This window comes from Centroberyx gerrardi, chromosome 6 (genome assembly GCF_048128805.1).
Source record: "Centroberyx gerrardi isolate f3 chromosome 6, fCenGer3.hap1.cur.20231027, whole genome shotgun sequence".
NCBI classification, from domain to species: domain Eukaryota; kingdom Metazoa; phylum Chordata; class Actinopteri; order Beryciformes; family Berycidae; genus Centroberyx; species Centroberyx gerrardi.
In genome coordinates this window covers 25316602-25337621 of record NC_136002.1, presented here as the reverse complement: position 1 = coordinate 25337621, position 21020 = coordinate 25316602, and the positions used below count along the sequence as shown (strand labels likewise).

General features: G+C 42.8%; 1 protein-coding gene across 8 annotated transcripts in view; it reads right to left on the bottom strand.

The window, feature by feature from the left end:
* Positions 1-21020, bottom strand: part of nbeab (neurobeachin b) — a 209622-nt gene that overhangs the window by 85306 nt on the left and 103296 nt on the right. For 5 of the 8 annotated variants that reach the window (XM_078284010.1, XM_078284011.1, XM_078284008.1 and 2 more), the window contains 7 exons: positions 19391-19545; positions 17708-17831; positions 15448-15575; positions 10786-10847; positions 6755-6819; positions 4297-4405; positions 1853-2019 (listed from right to left, as the gene is read on the bottom strand). In XM_078284010.1, coding sequence (XP_078140136.1) covers positions 1853-2019; positions 4297-4405; positions 6755-6819; positions 10786-10847; positions 15448-15575; positions 17708-17831; positions 19391-19545 — 810 coding nt within the window. Of the gene's footprint in view, positions 1-1852; positions 2020-4296; positions 4406-6754; positions 6820-10785; positions 10848-15441; positions 15576-16558; positions 16679-17707; positions 17832-19390; positions 19546-21020 lie in introns of all 8 variants that reach the window. The other 3 variants (XM_078284013.1, XM_078284007.1, XM_078284006.1) reach the window with 1 other exon arrangement.

Sequence of the window (21020 nt, the reverse complement as noted above, 5' to 3'; positions counted from 1 at the left end):
AAAGTCACACACACACACACACACACACAGACAGTCAGTCAGAAATAACAGACAGCCACCTCAAAATGCTTCAGGGCTTTATATTTTACAAGAGCAGCATAAATGGGAAAGTTAATGTAGCATTGAATAAGACTAAGCCGCTGAACTGCAACACTGCCTTAAGCTTGTGAGCATATTGCATCATTTTTCTTCGCCAGCAGGTTACCATTAAATTTGAATTTGTTGGAAGTTTTGCGGTATCATTTACAATGCACCCACGCTCAATAACCTTTTGTTTCAATGCAAATGCAATGCCTCTGAGAAGGTTTCCATAAATATTTGAACAAGAGCCCAGAATTCAATCCAATACATTTTGTCTTGGGTACTACTGCTGAGGTTCAGTCAGTTTTATGAAAATCTTTCCTCGAGTACTGTGCATTTTCAGACAGAGCCAAAAGCATTGTACATTTGACAATATCTATAATACTAAAATAATTATAAAAAAAAACTGAACATTTTTACAAGTTAAATGTCTGTGTAGTAGTGCTGCAGTTAACCAGATAACAAAATAATGTCATCGCATGCCCTCTCATCTCTTTAGAGACTTAAAAACAATGATACATACTAAGTTATATTGAGTGATATATGCTATGACTGAATTTTATATCATGTAGCAGCTAGACAGGAGCAGCAGTGCATAAATTACTTCCAGATCAATCAACTCAATCCATGAAAAAAAGAAACCAAATGTAACCGCTCATGACATCTGTTGTTTTTGATGGACATTTTTAACTATACTGCAAATCAAAGACGTAAAATATAGCCATAAAAAGTAATTACACCAGCTAGCATATTTTTCTTGACAATGGTAAACATGGTTTAAGATGTGAAACAAACTCAATTTTAGTGAACACGGTTGAACATCTGCATTGTATTTTCAAAATGTAATAATAAAACCAAAGCTACTGTTTCAGCAAAGAGGCAAAATTTGTTTTGGCAAATCAGCAACGGTGGTTTCTGTAAGCATGGCAGTTCGTGCAGGCCTTCCCTCAAGCTCCTGGCCTTTGTCAGGATGGAGCTCACAGCGCAATTAAAACCGGATTTGGGTGAATATTTGCTTGACATTTTACTTTTTTACAACTCTGTATCTGACATGCATCAACCGATAATGTTTTGCCGTTTTGAAAAATCAGTTATGAGTATCGGAACAAGGCCCTGTCAAAGCATCACTTCCAAGCAGCAACTGAAGCTTCCCAATTCTGCCATTATAACAAGAGCGTGTATACTGTAACGTCCAAAACAAATGATCAAGTTCTCTGCATGTACTGTAAGATAAGCTCAGTATAAACAGTATGTTTTAACACCAGAGTCTGTCTATTACAATCTTGATCCTAATCCTCCGTCTTTGTGGGACCATGTGGCTGCGATGGAGGCTTTGTGTGTAGGAGAGCGGTGTGAGGCAGAGCAAGGAGACGGGCCGGTTATTTTAACAGGACCCATGGGGAAGTCTCCAACTACCACCAGGTGCTGTGCTGTGTTACTGAGAGGGTCATTGAGTGCCTGGACAACACTGCAGAAAACACCCCAACCCCCTTCTTCCTCTCCTTCCACCCCGGCCTGTCGGACGACCGGCCAATCAGCTGTCCCCGGGGGATTAAGCCACTCCACACTGTAATTGCGTTTGCTGACCCGACCGCTGACCCTATTGGATCCTGGGAAAATGACATTAACTGGTGGTCCTATGCCATCACTGCTGAAAGCGGTGAACAGGTAACTTTTGTCCTCTAAGCTGGACTAGCAGTGTGCAGCTATAGTAACATGGCCTATTTTGGCCCGAATGTTCCCCTCTATGTGTCCCAGTGTAAGGGCTTACCTCTGGGCCAGGGTTCCCCAGGCGCCGTGCTTGTTGGTGAGGATGTTGACGATTTTCTGTTTCAACTGGTTGGCTGTCACATGGTCTCTGTGTTTAGCGGCGCTGATCAGGTGATCACACATCTTCTCTTCTTCTTTTCTGTCCGCAGCGTATTGGGCACAGTTGGACTGGATTGAGATTTTTTTTTAAAAAAGAAAAGAAAAAAGTGTGAACCTCATCATATATTTATGGGTTCAGGTACACTATCCACTGCTAAAAGTGATGTCTGACATCGCACTAATAGCATTTGAAATTGTTTTACTTGCATAAAGCCAGAATAATATATATCCTCTAATGGAGCATTTGTCACATTGAAAAATGTTACGGCTTCATTCAACACACTTGAGTGCATAAAGATATTAGTGGACAGCTGAGAGATATATTTCTGCTCCCTTGGAGGAGTGCAGTAAATCATGGTGAGCACATGAAGGAAGTCCATTCCCTAACTGTGGACAGATGAGGCTCCCTGCTAGGTAGCTGTGCTTGGTGCTATTAGAGGAGAAAGGGAAATACTCTAATAGATCCACAAAGAATATGGTCTGTCAAGGTTAACAGAGTTACACTATCATTATACCAGGGGACATGTTATTGCCCCTTGGTATAATAATGGTCTAGAATTTCAATCTGGAGCCATATTTTCTCATGAGAAAGGCACAGTAAAGATACATAAATGAAATATACACCAATTAAAATATGATATAATTCCAACCAGTCATCTACAATAGTATAAATAATGCTTGATTAAATGTCTGGGTATATGTGAGTGTCAGAAGGGCAAAGGTTAAGAAAACTCATTAAAAATAATGAAAAACGTATGGCATAAATACAGATTTGTGGTTTGATATTGGTTTTAAAACAATTTTCAGAAGTCAGTGCAACTCTGTATGTGTTCCAGGTGGCTAAAAGTAATCTAGAGGAGCACATCTGACTTTATCTTTGCTGCTAAAACAAGATTGTCTTATTATGCCGCCCTGGGGGGATCTCTCGCTAATATTCAAAATCTAATTTGCTAACAGAAGCTGGAAGTTAATTGAATTTCCTGCCTTAAATTTGAATTCTGTCAGATATTATACTTCAACATATTCCTCATATGGCAGATAACTCAATCTCTGCTTGTCATCTCACGTTACCATGTGACGCTCTGACAAATATCAAACGTTATTTATCACTTTAAAGCATATGAAGCTTCGCCCTGACACCAACTTAATTGTAAAAATGTCTTATCTGCGTCCTGAATCTTCAATCTTGGAGAGTGGGTAATAAAGTAACGTCAGACCTAGATGAAAAGTGTAGGCTGTCTGGAGTTGGCAGACAGAACGGATGGGGCCAGGTACACTTCCCCCTTCTCCTGACATTGCATATCTAGCCGTCTCTTCCAGTTTATCTAGCAGGTCAAGGATCCTCAAGAACTGTATATCAAGCAGCTGTTTGAGGATGGCTGCTTCCCCCAGATAAGAAACTCATCACTCCTCACATGTATAAGCTGCTAACAGAGGTGGCGGAAGCGTGTGTGTCTGTGCTTGTGTGTGTGTGTGTAAGTGTGTAAGGTTGGGGGTGATTACACACATACACGCTTGTGTTTTTATGTTTTACAACCTCCAAGCAAACTATTTTTATTTTGATCTATTACAGTCTAGATATCTTTTTGATATCTATCTGTTGTGGCGTTAATAACAGTATGTATTTGCTTGATTTACACCAACAAAGACAAGGTCTGCCTTCTGAAGGAAAGCAGCAAACACTTCTTTCCTAAGTTAGTCTCTTTGCTGAAGTCTCACTATTAAATTGTGACATTGTTTTTCTTATGGTGTTCTCTATAAGGGAAATCATTTATGGAAAATGAAACCTAAATACTCATTATTGCAAATAATATTCAGAAATTGCTTGAAACAGTAGTTAGCTTTCCCCTCAATGTCTGAAATGGGAGTGGTTTGATGTGGGCGGGCTAAATACTGTCTCAGGAGGTTTTCTCCTGAATTGGTAGGCCAAAGCTCAGACCAAAATCCTAAATTAATATGCTGGAATATCACTTTGCATCCAGTTAATAAATTCCTTTATAAGGAATTATAAGGGTGAGGCGTTAATCCTTGTAAGGAGACAGAAGGACAAGATTACTGAGTAATATGCAGTAGAATTACTGTTTTATGCCAATAGGATTTGTCTAGAGTTCATTAGTACATTGACACGATATTCTATTTTCACAGACTATGGTATAATCTGAATTTACTGCAGTAGTTCAGAGAAGCAGTGTTCTGCAATGGTACTATTCAAAGCTGCAGGTTTGAAATGCATGCTGATTATGCCCTTTTTTTGTACAATATTGCAGCTTTTCTTTCACTATGTGTCCACTTCTGTCATTCATTTGGAGATACAAGCGAGGACAACACAGTATCGGCCTACTGTACCTCAAACTCGGCATGTTTGTGGACGTCCTCCGCCCGCTGTCTGTTGAGGATGAACTCCGCCTCGTTGGCAACCCGAACTATGTGGTCCTTCATGGCGTGGCACAGCAGCCTTTAACAGTGCAGAGGCAGTTAAATTAAACAGGCTACGCATGTCTCATATACAAAATATATTATTCATAAGGCAATATAAAATATTTATTAGCTATAATCCATTATGATGATACTACTAAGGAAGCAGCGCGGGCTAAGGCAAATATAGTCTGTCAGGATCGTGCAGCATTCCGCTAGTTGAAAGAGCGGACAAGTAAACAGCATCATTTGTCTGCGTTATGTTGCAAGGCTGCAGGTCAGTGACAGATCCCTCTGTAGCATTAAGGAGGGAATGGAGTGTCATTAGAGCATTGAAGCCTGTCTGGCACATGCCTGATTGACTGAGCATCCCTTTTCACTGACCAGAACGTCAACCCGGCCCCCGTACCGCTGACAAGTCGGGCCATGGACAACTTCTCACATGGCTGACTCTGGAGGCTCCCTGGCCTCCGCCCATACTTACATTTAAATTCCAATATCTTTAATAATTGAAAACACCCTGGCTATTGTGTGTAGATTACATGCTATTTTACACACCATTAGGCCAGCTTTGTTTTAATTAAAGCAGCCTCTGTTCCTCTCCAGTGCTTGATACAGATTGTAATTTCCCTCCTGTCCCAAGGAGAGGCAATAATCCCGAGGCTGCATTCATCAGCTGCTATTGCCTTTTTAACTGTTGACAAGCACTCGTTTGTAGATAGACCTTCACTGTTCAAACAGAGTGGCTGAAAACACCAAGCTCATGTTTTGAAACCAACAAAAGAAGAGAAGTAGAGGACTAATATTTACAAGGGGATTGAAAATGTGTGAAAAAATATTCCATGTTCTCTAGCACACAAAAAAAAGCTCCTTAAATCCCAAGTCTGGTGTTTGTATAGTACAGTTTGGAAAATGTATTTATGTGTTTTTTTGGTACACCCAGCAGACAACATGAAAACAGTGAAATATGGCTTGTTTAACACTTCTCTATGAGATATATTTTCTAAATTTAGACTTCTTCCTTGTCAACACACTGCTCTTATCAGTAAAAGTATCCGTGAGATTGAATATTCTTTGTTTCAAAGTGCCCAATTTGTTGGTGCTCCATAACACTAGATCATGCTCCAAAACATTTTATGTTGAGTGTCTCCAAGCACCATATACTTTTTTCATAACACTGATCAAGACACTTTCCATGACACTGTGATCTCTGTTGCCACCACATTTGAGGTTTCAAGGCACTTTCTTTTAACAGTGTTGGTAGGCAGGCAGGAAATTATGTTGCATCGACTTTTTATTATATGTCAACACGGAAAGCTAGGGCAGCTCTCTCACATGGATGATAGGTGGTAAGTACAGTGCATCATGCTGGAGTAGCAAAAATCAAAGTCATAAATTGTAACAGCCTCTGATTAGGGCATTTTTAGTGTTTTAAAGCGGCTTTGCCATCAAATCGCTGTGTCATGAAACAGAAGAAGAGCACGCAACTGTTTCCCTGTTGTTCAGCATACAGCAGATATAACGCGTGTCTCAGCCGGTCATTAGGGCCTCGTAAGGGAGACAGACAGAGGTAATGGACTCTCACTACCTCTAGATCTGTCTAGTTAAGCAGAGCAGGTGTGCAGAGAGTTGAGATAGACTGGGAAATTATGTATCTGTCAGCAGCACCCTGGACAGCGCCGTGTGGCCCTACTGACTAAAGCTCTTTGTTCCAGGGCCAGCGGGGGACTGAGAGGAGCCTGGCTGGGCTGAGGAAAGAGCCTGGGCATAGGAGGGGCCTGGCCAGATGGGTCAGCAGATGGGCAAGGAGGCTGAGCTGCCCCTGATCTGCTCTACAGAAAACCCTGAGTCTGGCCACACCCAGAGATGAGAGAAACAGAGATAGTACCCACACGCACACACACACACACACACACGTGCACACACAATAATACATGGGAGGGGATGGAATTATTTTTCTGTTATTTAATAATTTAATTGATGATTAATCTCTTGTTACACGCTTTGGCAATATTGTTTGTTTGTGAACTGTCATGCCAATAAAGGACCTTGAATTGAAAAAATTGAATTAATAGTCGGATAAACAGAACTAGCAGGCAGACACAGAGGCAGAGGAAGGCAGACTTTGGTATTAAGAGAGGGTGACTACACTCTAGTGTTGATATTCTTACTCCATTCTGTCACTACAATCTTATTTACCTTTACCCCCTAAAGAGCGGTCAGCTGGGGCAAGAGGGTTACAGCTAATCTACGCCCTGCCACTTGGTCCAAACAGCCTTCTTAGAGCTGCCAGGAAGGCAAAGAGATGACTAAAGCACATACTGATAACAGGAGGATGAATAAAATACTGCTTGGCTGTGGCAGTGTGTTACACTGAATGGATACCTACCGTCCTTCGTTGATTAGCTCAATGAAAGCCAGGCCAGCATTCTTCTGTATGGAGTTCTGCCACTCCTGAAATAAAAGAGGTTTGTGGTTTCTTAATCACTGTGGCTTTGTGTTGTTCAGGCTGTAAACAGTTCTGAATATATAAGAGACCTCATTATATCCTAATAAGCAATATTAGATGTGGGTTATAAAAATAGTGCGGCTAATTTTCAATAAAAATCATGAGGAGGCAATAAAGTAAGAATAACACAGTAATAAAAACGCCCTTTCTCTGAAAGCGTTGCAAATTGCCATATTTTGAAAACAAAACAGACCAAAAATAAAATGGCACAAGAGTGAGTATTAAAACAGCCTTTTGATCCAATATGCAATATGATCTTTTATAAATGCACGGAAAGAAACACATTTTACCATCCAAATTGCAAGTCTCAACTGCAATTTAGATCACATTAGATAGCTTGTAATTCAAGTAGGTAAAGAAAGCATTTAGTTCAAATATCCGTTCAGAAAAAAAAAGTGGCGGCTATAAAAAGCTGAAATTCTGCACTGCATGTGCAACCATCCTTTCTTCCTCTGTGAAAAGATCTGTAAACACAGGAGAGATGTAATTGTGGGATGAAACTGTATCCTCTCACTTAAATACAGCCATTTCCTCTGTCCCTTACAGTGACAGATTACTGAGCAGCCTCGTCGAGCCCTGCAGTGTGCGCCTGGAAGGGATCCGAGCCCTGGGCCATAGTGCCAGCACTTGCTCTCTCACAACATGCTCTGGAAATGATTAAAAAGCAGTTTGAGAGCGCGCCTTTCACTGTGGGAACTTCAGCTCTCCTGTACCCTCACTGAGGTGCAAATGGAAGGGAAAACAGAGAAGGCCGTAGTTCAAAAGAGGAGGAAAAAAGGGAAGAAAATGAAAGGGGAGGGAAAAAAAAGGTTTTCAGTCCTCCCAGCAAGCCAACTGTCGGGAATAAAACTGATTGAAGGCTATTCACATATATAAGGAGCCTTCAAACATGATTTTGCATTTAAAAATGTAAACAACTCTCAACAGAAACAGTACATAGGCACATTTAAATGTATTCATACATGCAAAACAGCATGTAATATACACTGTATGTGCAGCGTTTGTTGTGTACAGTACCAGGATAATTGACACTGACATCATTATGTATCGGTATGTGTTTTTGTACACAGTTGTCGTGCCTGACACATACTGGTTCATGCAAGAGTACACAATCTGACCCTACGATGCGTTAAGTCAGGGAGATGGTGCTGACAAACTGCTGAGCATCTGGTCTCCAAATGTTCCCTGTGACCCCCTCTCTCTGCTACAGTATCCACTTGGAATAAGCTGTTCTTGATTTGGACAGGGATCATGTACAGCCAGTCTTCTGAGGGTCCGCTTGCACCACACTCACGTGACAAAAATAAATACGGAAATCAAGGCAGATGTGACACTTGGGCAACGCCAGGAAAATGACATCAGGTCAGTGGAGGTATAGCATCAGCTAGTCAAATCTGCTATCTTGTCTGAGGTACGCTTGGTGACGGCTGAGATGGCACTTCAGAGGTTTTTTTTTTTCTTTTTCTCTTCTTTATTTCCTGAAGAGCAGAGCTCCCAAAGGAGGTTGCCTGTGATTGCAGAGTTTTAAGAGGGAAAAGTACTGTGCTGCCCATTTGAAGGGAATTGGGCCTGACGTGCACCTCCATAAGAAAGCAATGTGATCCCTCATGTAAATGCAGACCATGTCCAGAGCGCAGCACCTCTGGCCATGGGAAGTTAGTTTAGGAGCTTGGATAAGAAAAGCTGACATCTAAGGTAATCTGTGACACATAACATTGGGAAATGTTGAGCGTTCATTGACGATAGGTTCAGCTAGGGTAATGGTCTTTGGAAAAACCCACCAGCTTTACATGGGCCTAATAATACAGCATCGAATGTAGCGTACCATTGTTTTCCTGTTGGCTTTGAGAAGACTTCTGCTTTCATCTTCCTGAAATTCAGCAGGGCACTAAGTATTTGTGGTGTTTCAATCCAACCTGTCAGTGTGCGGGAGCGTTTTGCTTTTATCTGCTCTGCTCTGCTCTGTTATACTCTCCACATCTGGAGGCCTTCCATCACTAAATCTCCGTGGCTCCACTCTAGATCCCCCCTGTATGTTTAAGCTGTTACAAGAAACAGAGCTGCTTGACCTTTTCATTCAGCTGCCCAGGCTGAGGAGAGACACACAGTGTCTGCAGCCGCGGCTAGCCACACGATGATTGCTGTGATTAGTATGCATAAATAAGAAAAGGCAGATCATTAGCACTAATTTATTCATAAAACTGACAGGTCACAAAACAGAGAGGGACTAAAGGTCAGCTAAGTGCCCTCCCTGCTGTCTCAAAACATTAATGTTGAAATATGTGAGGGATACGTTGAAGTTGGCATTTTATAGTGATGTCAGCCAAACCTCGCCCTGCGTCTGAGAAGGCTTGCTCTGCTTTTCGAAAGAACTTGAGGTATGTGAGTTCAATGTCATTGATTAGGAATGTGTTGCAACCTAATTATCGGGTAGAATAAATATTACATTTGCTCATGATAAGTCATCTGCTGTATATATAACCCTCGTCTCTGAAAACAGTAATAAAGGAGACACTGATAACTGTTCTCCATCATTCTAATATGGGTCTTTTTTAATCATATTAGCTAAAAACCTGACTGGACCTATTACTGGTACTGTGGTGTTAGTATAGAAAGCAATGGCTCATCTCTATCTGAAAGGTTGTAGAAGGACGGTGAGCTAGGGGTCCAGTTTCAAGGCCTCGCTGTCTGATCGATATCTCAGCCTGGGTTTCATCCCCAGAGCCCCTAATGGCAGGAACCTCTGGAGCCGCAGTAATGCTATCTGTGTGAAGGGGGGATGGACTCAGACCCTTAACAGCATGCTGACGCTCTCATCTGCAATAAATCCTAGCGCTGGAAAAAGGCAACTTCCCAGAGACTCACAGATACTCTACAGACCGAAAAGCAGCACAAAAAGAAAAAGGAACACATCCCCCTTTAAAAGCCTTCAAAAGAACAACGATAACTCAGCACTCGCTGCCCGATTTATGCACGTGGAGGAATGCCCCTTAATAATGGTCCTCTTGTAACAGATGCATGCATATGTAAGCTGCCGAGCTCCCTGCTGAAGAGGGCTCTGGATTGTGGATACCGTGGAGCACAGAGAGTGGCAATCCACCTCCTCAAGGCTCTGGCCCTGCAGTCTGGATCCACAAAGAGGCACCAAGTAATGGCTTCCTTATGGGCTCCCGACACAAGACTGATGGGCTGACAGAAGGTATGTTAAATATCTCCTGTTCTAACTGCTACATCGGGGCTTTGACCTTCTCCGAAACAAGGGCTTAACAAGAGATTCAGAGGGTCAGCTTGGAGGTGATCAGTCACTAGCAGCTTTGCATGAGGTGGGGCTGATTCTCTAAAGGAGGGCTTGGGATTAAGGCTCTGGGGTGCAGCGAGAAAGTCACTGGATTCTCAGTGTGCTGTCTGAGGCTGCGTGTCGTCATAGGTTTGGATGATTCACTTTTTACAAAAGCATACACTGCACTGATAAGCAAAGCTGTAGCTGAGCTGGAATACTTTGTAATTTGATATAAGACATTGCCCCTAGCATTAGACCGCAAATGAATACTGTTTATCAACAAAATATCTAAAATTTGGACTGAATAAGGACTGAATACAGATCATTTTCTTTGTAGAAAATTATGTCCTTTAAAGAGATATAAAAATGAGTGACATGGACTAGTGCACTGTCCATGTCCAATTTGCCAGATCCTGCAGTATAATTGTCATATTATATTCAACCAGAGGAAAAACTGGCTCCTTATTAGAGATCTGCGCTGTTGAGAGAAAATGTGCTGTGGAGAGATGGATAAGAGAGAGAGAGAGAGAAAGAGATACAAGCACAGACAGAAAAGGAGAGAGGCTGAGACAGAGAAAGACAAAAGACACACTGGGAAAGAGCGGTTGTGAGGAGGAAGAAAGAAGCTCACCTGAGAGCAAAGCAGCATGACGAGCTCCACCACCGAGGTGCTGGACTTCATACACACCAGACCTGTGGAGGCAAGACAGACAGACCAAGGACACAATTAGATATTAGCCATCAACATTCTCATATAGTGGTCATGGAGAAGATGCTATTGAATTGCATTCTATAATTCAGTCAAATGATTCAGTTGTATTTCCAGCAATTGGGAATTGACAGGAGATATGTAATGTGTTTGAATGATGTGCCCTTGTGCACTATAGTCCAAGATGCACTGTGATAGCTTGTGGTAATACCTTACATATAGTGAGTTAAGATCGGAGAATGCCTGTAGGTGTGATCAATAGAACTGAAGTTATTTCACTGTTTGTGAGTGGTTCATTAAAATACTGTGAACACTATTCTTAAAAACAAATAATTTGATTCCAATTTCTGACATATTGAGGTAAGAAGACACTATAATGTCTTTGACATGAAGTAACTTTTTAATTAAAGTGACACACAAGCAATTTGAATATCTAGTAGGTTGTGCTTCCATTATGCCCATCATATAACTGCAAAATATTGAATTTGCATGGAATAGAACAGGAAATGAATAAGAAAAGTCACAGATGCACAGACACACACGTGAGCACACTCTCACACACACGTTCATACAAGTACTCACATGCGCGCTCGCACGCACACACACACACACACACACACACACACACACACACACACACACACACACACACACTCAGAGAAGTGAAGACAGACATTCACAGTTTCTCTCCTCATCTCCATTCTGTAGACAGTGAGCCCAGGAGCAGACAGTGGTCTAATGAAACAAGGGGCAGGTGTGAAAAGCTCATTTGCAGAAACAATGGCTGCAACTGGTCTAGTATTCTGCACCTCCAGCTCCTTCTGTTGCTCTGGGTGAGAACCATTATTGGAGCAGTCATTACCAGAGGAAAGAAAGCAACTCTGTAGGACTCATTATGGGCTGGCAGAACCCCGGGCCACACAGCTGACATGGTTTCATGGATGATTGGGTGTCAATCAGAAGAGAGAACAGAATATTTTGAATATAAGATTTCAATTAAAACGACGTGTGTCTGTATGACTTTGTACTGTAAGTTGTACCTTCAATATGCATTGAGTATTACGTATAATATGCATTATTTGCTGTTATGACATAATTATGCTTAATTGTTAAAATTATCAATCATCAAATAGTGTGCTTTGCATGAGTTCATACTTAGAGTTGGAGCCATTTAAAATGCTCAAGGAATGACATGTTTTCCTGGCTGTATGCAGATTGATGAGTATCCAAACTTAACAAAACTCGATAACTTAATGACCTGCAACATTCATCCTGACTGAGCTGCACATTTGACTGTAACTGCACTGTGCACAGCTAAAATGTTCAAATCAATTTTAACTGTTATCAACTTGTTATAGGAACACCCAACTGGACAACATTCAAAGGACGTAGTTTTGCATGTGAGAATACTGTAAGATGTAACACAGAATGCAAAATATTCTGAATATTGGATGGAGACAAGAAATGTCTCTTCTGGGTAATGCCTCCACATCCATCTCTATTCATGAGGAGACTGTCCGAGGGAGCGTATTGTAAATACTCCGAGAGGATGTGACCCCTCTCTTGTACACAGAGTGCCACGGCTGACCTCTTGTTATAGCAGTGACACGCTAAGCCATAAGTCAGTCCAGTCTGACACAGGAGTCAGGTGGCCGGCTGACCCTGGCCTTGTGTTGGTAGACAAACTAAATGCATTCTATTTAAACACGGCCTGCCAGCCCTTTCCTGTAAACAGGGCAGGGTTAAGGCACGGGTGAATGTGGCATTGTGGGGCGATGTGCCGGCAGGCTGGGCCACTCAGGGGGCAGCGAGAAGCAGGCGGCAGGCATCACAACAGGAGCAGTGTTCGCACGGGCCTCAGCCACCAACTCCAAGTGTAAAGCTCAGGGTGCACTCAACATAATTGCCGCAGTGACCACATGTCTGCGGAGGGGTGAAGGAGTGGGGTGAAGCAAGGGGGCACGGAGGGCACAGGGGGGCTCGACCCCGGGCAATCTAAGGAGTGATGGATGACTGGTAATTACTGGTAAATGGAGCGCCTTTGCACTGCAGCACAGTATTTCAACTGTGAGCCTGGGAAGGGCTGGGAGGAAAGGAAAGCGAGGAAGGGAGGAACGGCGATCTCAGCCCGTCCATTTGGACAAAGGTCATTACAACTAGGACAGACAGGAGTAGCTCTACGAAGGGAAAGATTTGAAGTGCATGTGGTAATCCAAACCTGTGCGTTTGTTTCGTCTGATAAACCCTGCTCTTATTTTTTGTCAGGGTGCACCTTTTAACAGAGCCAGATAGGGTTAAACATGTCTGTTGAAGAGCACTGAGGCCCAAGCTGTCTATCTACGACCTTGTTTGTGGGGTTACACTCTCAGCTCAGGTCTGGTTTGTCAGCTTGGCCAGTCTGCTGACAGACTTTGAGTGAAAGGATAACAGACATATTCACACTTGTCAAGGCTCCGCTACCTGATTTTTCCTTCCATTCCCCTGAGCATGTTTGAGTAGCTATAGCCACATGTGAGAATGACATTTGTGCATGTGTGTGTGGGCGTGCTCAGTGTGTGTACATATATATATATATGTATGTGTGTGTTTGGTGCATGCATGGTGTATGGAAAATGGTGCATGTTTGTAGAACCTTGCTGGATAAACAAAAATGAATATAGAAATGTTTTAGACAAGAACTTAGTGAGACTTTAAATACCCCTGTTAGTGAATATAAGAACTTAAGATGGCTATCATGATGACAGAATTGGTTTGTATGAAAGAAATAAAGAGCCTGTTCATGAGTAAACCTTGCCAAAGTTGATTGCTTTTAAAACTGCAGCAAATACCAGTAACAAGTGCTGATTAAAGCATTAAATCTCTCAAAATTTTAGATGCCACTGCTTAAGAGCAAAAATAAACTCAGCAAAAATAAATTCAGTATTTGACAAGAAGACGCAAATTTAAATACGGTAATGTTGGCAGCGATGGAAGAATTTAGCTGTTGTTTAAAGGTAACCAGCAGTGTATATACAAACAGACTGTGTTCAGGAAAGTGGACAAGTTGTGTCAGACAATTTCTTCCAGAAACAGGCTTCAATAAAGCCACGGGAGTGCATTCTTTCAGCCTGCTGTCATCCTCTGCATAGACCTCTGAAACTAATATCGGAATAGCTTACAGTTTAAAGAACACAGTTTGGCACCGAGGAAAGGCAGAGATATCATTTCACTTTGGGCGCAAGCTGCAAGTAAAGAAAGTAGAGGCCACACGCATATATACTGTGCGCACACACACACATACACACACATTAGTGCTGGTTGTGGTGGCTGTGTGTTATTGTGAATGTGAGCCAAAGCAAGCCTAGGGAATAGAGTGGCACCGCACACAGATGCAGGCAGCGAGTCCCTGAGGTTAGGCACTGGTAGCACAGTGAGCGGCTGCCAACCTGGGGCCTGAGGAGGGCACTGGGAGCCTTCACACAGCCACCAGGAAATAAGACTAGAGCCCAGAGCACTACAGTGGAGTGTGGCAAAGGGATCACACATCCTCTTTTCCCTTCTGCAAACACTGTGCACAACCCAGCCAGTCAAAGCAACCCTTTGAATACATGCAATTTGACTGCTGAAATGCCCTCTAAAAGAAAATTATGAAGGCTATAATATTTGAGACATTAATCCTGAAGGGCATGTTTCCATAGCAGAGGAGCTCAGAGTGCAAAGTCATTGTTGAACTGGGTGCTTTGTAGCATGCTGTAAAGTGAGTACAAATGTGATTCAAGATTTTGCTTAAGGTGCATGTAGCATTTTAACATCAAGAACAAATCATTACCACATTAATTTTGAGGCATTAGTATAACTTAGTATAAGTAAAAATATAATAATACATTTTATATTCCGTGCCACTGGATTTGGATTGGACTGCGTAGAAAATTTTGCTGGATTGGTTTATGGTACAAAACATGGAGAGAGCCGCTGTTCTTCCAGCACAAATAGAGCTAAAGGTTTCAGATTTTCTCACAACGGCAGATGGTGGAACGAGAGAGAGGCTGATGGAAAAATCACTTTCAACATGTTTATCCTCTTCTGTAAAATGAAAGACAAAACCTTTGACCAAAGAAGCAAAGATCCTCCTCGTGACACAAAGCAACAGGGTTCATGGGAAATTTGGTCTTAATTTTGAGAAACACTAGCACTAACAATATCACTGGCATGAGACAGAGGCTACCAATCGTTTCAACCTCATTTGTATATGGTAACTCTGCCAACGTATCACAATTAATTTGACAATGAAATATTGATGTTTAAAAATGCTAAACGTAGCACCTTTAATAAGGCGGAGTGGATGGGAAAGAGGACAAAACACACGCACGCCACAAGATAATTGAATGGGAAAGCAGTTTTAATCAGACTGACAGTGACATTGTGGATAGATAGATCAGAACAGACCCCCAGCTTGTGTGCCAAACAGCGACTCTCCTGTTCATACCTGCTATATGCATCCATCAGTGAGGCAGCCAGTGGAGCACAAACAATGGTGGGGTGGCGGGGACAGGACTCCACACACAGCTGGAGGAATAAAAAAAAAGCACTATACAGCACCTGTACCTTCTATGAGCAACTCCTGCCCATGGCTGCCCAGCAGGGTGCGCGACAGGAAGGGTGCAAAGTCCACAAAGATCTCCCTCAGCAGGGGTGCCACCTTCTCCAGAGCCCTCTCCAACTTGGTAGTAATGCTGTGAAAGAGAATATGAGAATATACAGACAGAGAGAGAGAGAGAGAGAGAGAGAGAGAGAGAGAGAGAAGGGGAGGAGGGATGAAAGAGAGATAGGGAGGGAGAGGGAAGAGAATATCAACACAGAAGTCGCGAAAGGAAAATTATAAACACCCAAATTAAAGGTGAAAGAGAGATAACGTTGTGCCCTTCCACCTGGGTTAGTGCAGGAGAATAGCAGCGAGAGTGGCTGGACTCTCCCTGAGCCGCAGAATCCACCCAATCTACACACCTAACAGCGGTTAGTGCGCAGACAGACTGACAAAGCCCTGGTCGGTGCGGAGGGTAACCAACACTTCAGAGGATGCAAACCAAACCGTCTATATCCATGACACGAGTGCAGTTGCTATCACTGGAGATGTCTATAAGAGAACGTTTACGCTGTTAAAAATATCATTTCTTTTGTGCTCAAAGAGGATATCTCGCCAGTCGTTTGCATTCTTTGTTGTGACATGTTACCAAGCTTTGTGCATGGGATCGCAGCTGATTTACACTGCGGAGGGAAGTTCCTTATCTTCTACACACTACATGGTGCCGCCTGACACTATCTGTGCTCTTCAGAGAAATGGCGAGCTGGAGTCATGCAACCGTACAATATACTGAGACTGTATACAAGCAGAGATACTACCCAAGCTGCAACATATCTTTCGGTCTGTATGTGTACACACACACACAGATACCACGCGACATAAGGAGAGGAGAAGCTTGTTTTCCCAGCTAAGATGGGCAGAAAGCAGCAGGATAGAGAGAAACACAGAGAGAGAGAGAGAGAGGAAGAAAGGTTTGGCTTAGGATTTTTGTGTGTGTGTGTGTGTGTGTTTGTAGTGTAGTGTGGGGAGAGAGTCTGCCCTCCGGCCCCCTGGGAAAACACAGCGAGGGGATGAGAGACTAGCAGAGAAAGCAGGTGGGCAGGGGGTCTAGGTGACCAATGGAAACGTCCTTGCCTAAGACACTGGCCTGCACCTCTGGAGGCTGCCTGCAATCCTGCCAGGGAGCTAAAGGATTTGAGCTCGGGAGGTGTCTGTCCCGGGCGCAGTGGACACTGGTCCACTTCACAAAAGGCACTGAAATACAGATTAGCACAGAGAGAGAGAGAGATGAAAACAAAATCACAGTCAATATTTGCTTCATGTTGTTTTGTGGCTTAAGGGTGGTGCAAGTGAGCCAATTATACTTTCAATTGGTGCATGTTTGAAATGACTAATGATGAATGATATTATTTTCAGAGGATTGAAACGAGCAATTCAGCTTGGACTGTTTTTTTCCCCCTACTTCTAAAATGCAAGTTAGGCATCAGCAAGCTCTGCAGCAAGATAGTACCATCATTGACTTCACAGTTACGCTAAGTGATGTCGGTTACTGCTGCCATGGCAACTGATTCTCTATTCCTCTAGTGGGGGACACACTGAAAAACAGAGAGAGAGAGAGAGAGAGAGAGAGAGATGGGGAGAGAGAGAGAGAGAGAGAGAGAGAGAGAGAGAGAGAGAGAGATGGGGAGAGAGAGAGAGAGAGAGAGAGTCTGGAAAAAGAGCTGGGCTCTCAGCAGTCAGTAGGGCAGCGGGACTGAAGACGTCTGTCACAAACTATTAGAGGAAGTGAGGGAGATGGGTCAAGGTCACAGCAAGATACACACACAGAAACACACACAGGTTAGACACAAAATACAAAGTCATACTCCACCATACTGTTCACATAACACCGCCATTTGGTTTTGAATATGTAGAGACAAAGAAAATCTGAAAAGTATGTGAATGTATCACAAACAGAATGTAAAAAGGTGAGCGTTGATACAGCGTAGTTATCCATCAAAGCAGTGCAGGTGGGAACATTCAGTCAAAACAAAGGTAGTGCAGAAATGGGTAAAAAAAAAAAAAAAGAATATTGAGTAAAGAAGCTGTGTTTGGGAGATAAGATTCACTCATGGTTTTGTGGATGAGGAGGATGGCAGGTTGAGACACATAAACCGTTAGGCACAGAAATAGGAAATAAGGACATGGGTGAAGAGAGTGGGAAAAAAACAAAAGGACATTGTTTGACAAAGTGGATCAGCATGGTAGAGGGATGAGAAGAGCTTTGGAGTGACCCTACTGTACCTCATGTTTTCCACTGTGTCTTCAGGCATGGGGGCCACCGTCTGCACGGCTGGCAGATTCTTACTGGTGGCTCCGTTGACAAAACTGGAGGAAGAGGAGGAAGAGGGGGCAGCATCTGTGGCTCCTGCAGGACAGAACCATGTAATCTTAGTGCAATGCAAGAGGAATAATACACAAAGTACACATGTTTTAGTTTTTCAGCATTTTTTTCAACACCTCAAAACCATTGAGAAGATTGAAATCAATACTGAATCGTATAAACATTCAATACTTTCACTAAATGCGTTAAGCTGAAATTCTATTTAAATGTCACCTCCAGAGGGCGTATACGTGCGGATGCCATGTGGACTGGAATAGTTGAAAAAAGAAGAAGAAGAAAGAAGAAGAATTGGAATAGACAGAGCCGCAGTCTGGCTCTTGACAGTGGACTGCAGCAGGCAGTCAAACAGCTGAAAACACTCCACCACATCTTAAACTAGAACCAAGTCCAGATAAATTGGATGACCAAACTGGTGCCAGGAGCGAAATATGGGACTATTTTGCTTACTGAGGCGACAAAAATGGACGCCCAACCATCATATTAAACCCCTTATGCAAAAGAGTGGTAACACATTGCTTGATGATTTTTCCTGTTTGCCATCTGTACTGTAGTACTATCAAATTCCTACATATTACACTTAGTATTGGTATCGGAGTCAAAATTCTGGTACTGTGACAACACTAAATCAAAAGGTGAGCTACATCGTTGACACGCTTGGTGCATATTTGATTCAGGTCATCTTGACAGCACGCGCCAAAGTAAAATCATCATGACTCTCCTTGTGAGAGGTTAAAACCAGAGCTGGTGAGATCATGGGGTCTGGGTGAGGGCCTGTGGCTTTAGCTGAAAGCACACTTTGACTTGGACACATTTCTCACATTCCTGCAGCGGGGCTGGGAGAGGAGAGGAGAGGGAGAGGTTATTTTTTTAATGGAGCACATTAAAAAGGTGTTGGAGCTCCTAATGGTTCTCAGTGTTAAGTGGCTCCTTTCAGAGGCCCGGGCTACAGGAGCCTTGAGGTGGAACCGGCTCAGTGCAGCAGAGCCCCAGGAGGAGCAGTGTGACAGCAAGGGGGAGGGAGAGCGGCGCACAGTCAATCAGACGGGAACGCACGCTACACAGGCTCGCCATGTGTACTGCACTGTGAGCTTGAACCCTTTCCACTGAGAAAAGAGCATTTATTAAATTGCTTGATTTGTGGAAGTTGGAGCAAAATGGAGTAAGAGTAGGATGGAGACTTTTGATTTGGTTGTGTGGGGAAGAATCCTGAGAGCTGATAGACAAAGGTTTTCATTAGGTTGTGCACAGTGTTGACGTCTAGACACTGATAGGAAGGTAAAGAGGGCCATCTGGTGGTGACTATGAGTCTCTGCAGTCCCATACAGTATCATATGATCCGGCTGAGGGAGGGTCCTCCATTTCTATTCTTGGAATAACATCAAAGCAACAAATTCCAGACTGGGTCATCAAGATGTACAGTAATTACCCAAATTAAGCACTCACTAATTGCACTAAAGTAGAGTTCTTTGAATATAAACCGCATTACCGGGCCAAATGCAGTACATTAATTGTAAGTGTAAGTGTGTAAGTGTATTATAGTAACCTTGTGGGTAGTGTTCAGAGAGCTCGGTGTCGTGACCTACCCGTTGTGTTGATCATGCTTTTGGGGGTGGCGGAAGCTGCAGCGAAGATGTTGGGGGTGCTGCCAGCTGTCAGCCCAGCAGAGGTGTTGGCGCTTCCCACTGTGTTAACTGCTAGACTGCCAGGGGAGGGCTTCTTCACTGGCACCACCACGCTCCTACAGCAAATACACACACACACACACACACACACACACACACAACATGCTTCATTTACACATCCACTGAATTTAATTACATTTACACACAATTTATGCTGTATTTTTTAAGTATTCCAGAGGTTCAGCATAGTTTAATGACAACTTACAAAAACACCTCCACCACACAGCAAGACTACCTATTATTACTGCAGAAAGTGAACAGCACTTTGCTACTTATTCGCCCTGCAATGGGTCCAAACAGGGCAGCAGGGTGGCGTAGTAAGTAGGGGAAACCATCCTTCCACTGGAGGATCTGGGGTTTAAGTCCCAAGACACTGAATCCCTACCAGCTTCAAGGTGCAGTCCTCTAACTTACCTTTCACTCCCTGTGGAGGGGCCAAGCAAAAAAGAATATTTCCCCACAGGGATCACTGAAGTATCACTTAATATTATCATTAATTTACAGCAATTTTGTGTACATCTAAGGCTATCAGGACCATCATCTTACAAACATACCCAAAGCCTGTAATATGTGTAGCTGTCCACTAATACATGGTCAGTTTGTTTGAGAAGGCTTGTTCCATGTAAAGGTCAAATGGGCAACCAAGAATGAACCCTTTTCTCTGGGTTTCATTTACAAAAACAACATCAAGGGTGTTGGGAATACTGCAAAAAAATGTCAAGTGACCGTAAACCATTTCAACATTGCATGTTAATGTTTGCACAGATATATATGTATTATTAACATCTCTCTGGCACACAAGTAGACCTGCCAGCAAGCACACATGCACCTGCATGCATGTTTCTGCACTGAAGAGGACATTCTATTAATTTGCATTAATTCCCTAAGCCCTAACAGACATTGTGGTGGGGTTACCACAGCATGCCTAGCATTAGCTGTAACATTAGAGCTTAACCCTACTCTAATTTTTATTTTAATCCCAATCCCTTGCCCTTAAAACATCCCTTTTCCTATGTGGGGGCATTTGGACCCTGCAAAAGAGTGTATGCTGCAGTTACCTTTTTCATTCCAATGTGATTTTTGAGATCTGATGATAGAGAAGTTGTTAACAGCTTTTGGTGTTCACATTTGGTCTGGAAATATCTATTACGCTTGTCCTGTGGCAATATTTATTTAAATGTTTGTCTCCATTACTTTTCCCCGCTATGCCTTGCAATTTCTTTACACTGCCCCTATGTGCGTTGCGACAGCATAGCGTCCAGATTATGCATAATTCCAATCACAATGTGAGCCAGAATACCTAGGACTATGGTCATTGGATTACAATTAGAGTAAAACCAGATTTTCATATCTAGATTTCCATATCTGTCTCTAGACTGCCAGATAAGATGTCCTTGTATGATTGGTTGACAAAAAATGCATTGAAATGACAAGTACAACTGTAGTCATACGTCCCATACATGCATAGGGACAAATACTCTATACAAATACAGATACAAAGTTGTCACACAGTAAACGTGTATTCAGGTAA